The sequence below is a fragment of the Echinococcus granulosus genome, assembly GCF_000524195.1.
Source record: "Echinococcus granulosus chromosome Unknown EG_S00123, whole genome shotgun sequence".
NCBI lineage: Eukaryota > Metazoa > Platyhelminthes > Cestoda > Cyclophyllidea > Taeniidae > Echinococcus > Echinococcus granulosus.
In genome coordinates, this window is record NW_020170503.1 from 230890 (window position 1) to 236387 (window position 5498).

The 5498-nt window shown below is 42.3% G+C and overlaps 2 protein-coding genes across 2 annotated transcripts in view; one reads left to right on the forward strand and one right to left on the reverse strand. All coding sequences in view use genetic code 11, as the record gives it.

Annotated features, from left to right (window-relative positions):
- Positions 1 to 1103, forward strand: part of EGR_08911 (Tyrosine-protein phosphatase non-receptor) — a gene marked incomplete at both ends in the record, with an annotated part of 2288 nt that extends 1185 nt beyond the window's left edge. The window contains 3 exons of the mRNA XM_024498160.1: positions 273 to 406; positions 737 to 875; positions 1017 to 1103. Coding sequence (XP_024347445.1) covers positions 273 to 406; positions 737 to 875; positions 1017 to 1103 — 360 coding nt within the window. The remainder of the gene's footprint in view (positions 1 to 272; positions 407 to 736; positions 876 to 1016) is intronic.
- A 3283-nt stretch (positions 1104 to 4386) lies between these two features.
- EGR_08912 (hypothetical protein) lies at positions 4387 to 5121 on the reverse strand (the record flags this gene model as incomplete). Its single annotated transcript, XM_024498161.1, has 2 exons — positions 4387 to 4505; positions 4893 to 5121. The coding sequence occupies 2 exons, from the start codon at positions 5119 to 5121 to the stop codon at positions 4387 to 4389; spliced, it is 348 nt and encodes a 115-aa protein (XP_024347446.1).
- Positions 5122 to 5498: the final 377 nt, after the last annotated feature.

Genomic DNA, 5498 nt, shown 5'->3' on the forward strand with positions numbered 1-5498 from the left:
TAAAAGAATTAGAAATGTTCCAGAACTACCTTGTTTTCAAGAAAGACTAAGTTTTGCACCGAGACCAAACTAATGCCAAATTTCAGGGGCAATTTTACCTCTACTTTCCTTTAGTTTATCCATTCCGAAGATTCCAACGTAGATTAGCGTGAAGATCTCATCTGATTCAATTTTGCAATTCTCATTTCTACTATTCCTGATGAGGTTATGAATGACAAAGCAAAAACTCTTCCTCTCATTTATTTTGTAACTAGCCTTGGCCACTCATCCAGCTCCATTTCACCGGTTGGCCACGTCATGGTGTTCCCCGGGTGGATATTTTCTATAACTTCGTCGTTAAATGCTTGAAGTATCTCGACGACTTTGCCGTTGGTAGAGATTACGGTCCACCGACAGTCCACTCCAGGTGCGAGCCAATTAAGATACGGTCTAACTCGACAAACTTAATGTATGTTCATGAAATCACCGTGATGTCTTATGCCATTGAATGTTTAAGAATGAGGTAAGATGAATTGCTTTCGGGAATAATTTGCATTAACTCAACGGAGGAGACGTTGAGCAGAGTAGTTGGCGAGCGAGTATCGGTGTCATTAGCCAGTCACATTTCTGTTGGCTAGGGAGATCACTTGCACACTCGCTTCGAAATGGTTGCCAAGTCTGACTACGTCTTTATATGAAATGTTGGTTTTCTCTGATTAAACTGACTCGGTTTTACTGTTGATCGGGGGTATTTTAGGCCTGACGACGGCAGAGCAGGCACCCTTGTTTGTGCTGCAGCGCTGCTCAGCCGCTTACGAAGCAACTCGCAGAAGGTGGATGTTTTTGGAACTGTTTTGGCACTGAGTAAATTTCGGCCTGGTATCATCACCTCAAAGGTAAGTGCCCTGCCTTATTGGAGGCATGAATGGAATGTCATTCGTCTCATATTTGCACAAAGTGTAAGCGAGTTATGCAATTTGTGGTCGTTTGTAAGACAGGTCAAGCGTGACTAAAAGCAGCCCTTATTACTATTGCAGGACCACTTGCAGTTCCTGTATCTTTCTGTCCAGTGCTGCATCAACTTTGAGAACTTTTTGCCAGAATCTGAGGACGAGGATGAGTGATTTGGTAGGCAAGAGATCAACAGTAATCATTCTGGAGTCATTTTGTTCCAAGCAATTATGAGGTTATCTCTATTTCGGCTTTCCAACAACTCATCGCTACTGACAAACTTGAAAGTAGCGTAGAGTTAAGAGTGGAGAGAAGAAGCAGCTTTTTCGTGCATCAAAATGGAGTTATCTTTATTTTGGCTTTCCAGCAATCCATTGTGCCTCTTTGCCTGCTCCATCAAGTTTCCAAGCTGTCTACGTGATTTTTCTTGCTGGATTTTGCACAAAACTGCCTTTTGTTCGTAGTTATTTCTTCAATTGACGTTCCTTTCGTTTTACTTTATCTGGATGCCCCATGGAAGCTGCAGTGCGTTCCACGCACTTGACAGACTGCGAATTCGGCACCACCTAGGTCGGTGAGGAAACAGGGCAGTTCAGGTGGTTAAATGTCTTTGATTCAACCACCTAACATTTTGTTTGAAACTGCTGAACATTTGGTTCTTCCCACAATAATTTTTATTTTTTATTGTAGAGATTAATAGCTTTTGTTAGGCAGAAGTTTTCCTCTCTTAAAGCCGAATAATTTGGCAAAAAGACCATTGTAATGAATTAGCTTATGTCAAAGAATCAGCAAATTTGGAAGCCTTCTCCGGCATTCCTGCAAAGCGACAGGTAACAAAGTTTGAGCTGATGAGGAATTCCTCCATGTTTATATACCACATCAATAGAAAAGCTAATTGAAGTGAAAATTGTGGTCACTACAGATAAAAGTGCCTAACGAAAAGCTCGACATGATCTTAATTACAGACAACAGTGAGTCGCGAAATCGCCGTCAACATACATCAGATTAACGAATCAAGAAATGACATGGGAATAGCGACCAATCCATGCATGTTTCTCTTAGACTGATTGTTAAACAAACCTTTAGGGACCGTGGTTGCTTGTGATATTTTAGGCCAAAACAATTACAACAGTAGCTGTATGGTTTCCACAATTTACGAAAGACTGATCCGGAATAAGCTCCCGACGTCGCTACTGATAAACGTACAAGTAGTGTGGATTTTGTGAGTGGAACGCTTCCATCAAGAGAGTAGGACACATTCAACATACAGCCAAATACCTTCTCCTCTTAATAAAGCCAATCTATGGCAATCAAAAAGACTCCTTTGGGTGTGTATTAGTCGCTTAGCCTTCAGTAGGGCCAGGTAGTGAAGGACTAATGTGGCAATGAGATCAGCCAGATCGGCAAGTGTCGTGGCCTCTCGGAGACATTGTTCTCCTGCCACGAGGTCACCCGTACCCTCGAAGTGGGCGACAGAGTCATTGTAATGCGCCTGCAGATCGTTCATTGATAGGGCGATTTCCTTTAAAAGAGCTGAAAAGGGCCAACAATGGAGGTGTTTTAACAAAGAATTCCAGTCTGCTTTAGATATGCAGAAAATTAGCAACACAAGACATGGTATTTTTTAGGCAGATAGTAAGACTAAACAAAGGAAACTTGTTGAGCAGGTATTGTGCCCTGTCAGGAGCCTACTCAGGTATCAAAAAGTAGTCTTCTTTGAAGAAGAATGGTAATTCCATCACCCCAAGTAAGACGCTTTCGCCCCACAGTATGTTTAATCCTACCTTGCATTGCAGAGCCGAACTGACAGGCCTGTACTTTTGCGCCTTTACGCCTTATCTTGCTTTTGAAATACTTAGCTGGTACTTTTGTTAGCAAATGTGCATTCCAACGTAGATTAGCGTGAAGATCTCATCTGATTCAATTTTGCAATTCTCATTTCTACTATTCCTGATGAGGTTATGAATGACAAAGCAAAAACTCTTCCTCTCATTTATTTTGTAACTAGCCTTGGCCACTCATCCAGCTCCATTTCACCGGTTGGCCACGTCATGGTGTTCCCCGGGTGGATATTTTCTATAACTTCGTCGTTAAATGCTTGAAGTATCTCGACGACTTTGCCGTTGGTAGAGATTACGGTCCACCGACAGTCCACTCCAGGTGCGAGCCAATTAAGATACGGTCTAACTCGACAAACTTAATGTATGTTCATGAAATCACCGTGATGTCTTATGCCATTGAATGTTTAAGAATGAGGTAAGATGAATTGCTTTCGGGAATAATTTGCATTAACTCAACGGAGGAGACGTTGAGCAGAGTAGTTGGCGAGCGAGTATCGGTGTCATTAGCCAGTCACATTTCTGTTGGCTAGGGAGATCACTTGCACACTCGCTTCGAAATGGTTGCCAAGTCTGACTACGTCTTTATATGAAATGTTGGTTTTCTCTGATTAAACTGACTCGGTTTTACTGTTGATCGGGGGTATTTTAGGCCTGACGACGGCAGAGCAGGCACCCTTGTTTGTGCTGCAGCGCTGCTCAGCCGCTTACGAAGCAACTCGCAGAAGGTGGATGTTTTTGGAACTGTTTTGGCACTGAGTAAATTTCGGCCTGGTATCATCACCTCAAAGGTAAGTGCCCTGCCTTATTGGAGGCATGAATGGAATGTCATTCGTCTCATATTTGCACAAAGTGTAAGCGAGTTATGCAATTTGTGGTCGTTTGTAAGACAGGTCAAGCGTGACTAAAAGCAGCCCTTATTACTATTGCAGGACCACTTGCAGTTCCTGTATCTTTCTGTCCAGTGCTGCATCAACTTTGAGAACTTTTTGCCAGAATCTGAGGACGAGGATGAGTGATTTGGTAGGCAAGAGATCAACAGTAATCATTCTGGAGTCATTTTGTTCCAAGCAATTATGAGGTTATCTCTATTTCGGCTTTCCAACAACTCATCGCTACTGACAAACTTGAAAGTAGCGTAGAGTTAAGAGTGGAGAGAAGAAGCAGCTTTTTCGTGCATCAAAATGGAGTTATCTTTATTTTGGCTTTCCAGCAATCCATTGTGCCTCTTTGCCTGCTCCATCAAGTTTCCAAGCTGTCTACGTGATTTTTCTTGCTGGATTTTGCACAAAACTGCCTTTTGTTCGTAGTTATTTCTTCAATTGACGTTCCTTTCGTTTTACTTTATCTGGATGCCCCATGGAAGCTGCAGTGCGTTCCACGCACTTGACAGACTGCGAATTCGGCACCACCTAGGTCGGTGAGGAAACAGGGCAGTTCAGGTGGTTAAATGTCTTTGATTCAACCACCTAACATTTTGTTTGAAACTGCTGAACATTTGGTTCTTCCCACAATAATTTTTATTTTTTATTGTAGAGATTAATAGCTTTTGTTAGGCAGAAGTTTTCCTCTCTTAAAGCCGAATAATTTGGCAAAAAGACCATTGTAATGAATTAGCTTATGTCAAAGAATCAGCAAATTTGGAAGCCTTCTCCGGCATTCCTGCAAAGCGACAGGTAACAAAGTTTGAGCTGATGAGGAATTCCTCCATGTTTATATACCACATCAATAGAAAAGCTAATTGAAGTGAAAATTGTGGTCACTACAGATAAAAGTGCCTAACGAAAAGCTCGACATGATCTTAATTACAGACAACAGTGAGTCGCGAAATCGCCGTCAACATACATCAGATTAACGAATCAAGAAATGACATGGGAATAGCGACCAATCCATGCATGTTTCTCTTAGACTGATTGTTAAACAAACCTTTAGGGACCGTGGTTGCTTGTGATATTTTAGGCCAAAACAATTACAACAGTAGCTGTATGGTTTCCACAATTTACGAAAGACTGATCCGGAATAAGCTCCCGACGTCGCTACTGATAAACGTACAAGTAGTGTGGATTTTGTGAGTGGAACGCTTCCATCAAGAGAGTAGGACACATTCAACATACAGCCAAATACCTTCTCCTCTTAATAAAGCCAATCTATGGCAATCAAAAAGACTCCTTTGGGTGTGTATTAGTCGCTTAGCCTTCAGTAGGGCCAGGTAGTGAAGGACTAATGTGGCAATGAGATCAGCCAGATCGGCAAGTGTCGTGGCCTCTCGGAGACATTGTTCTCCTGCCACGAGGTCACCCGTACCCTCGAAGTGGGCGACAGAGTCATTGTAATGCGCCTGCAGATCGTTCATTGATAGGGCGATTTCCTTTAAAAGAGCTGAAAAGGGCCAACAATGGAGGTGTTTTAACAAAGAATTCCAGTCTGCTTTAGATATGCAGAAAATTAGCAACACAAGACATGGTATTTTTTAGGCAGATAGTAAGACTAAACAAAGGAAACTTGTTGAGCAGGTATTGTGCCCTGTCAGGAGCCTACTCAGGTATCAAAAAGTAGTCTTCTTTGAAGAAGAATGGTAATTCCATCACCCCAAGTAAGACGCTTTCGCCCCACAGTATGTTTAATCCTACCTTGCATTGCAGAGCCGAACTGACAGGCCTGTACTTTTGCGCCTTTACGCCTTATCTTGCTTTTGAAATACTTAGCTGGTACTTTTGTTAGCAAATGTGC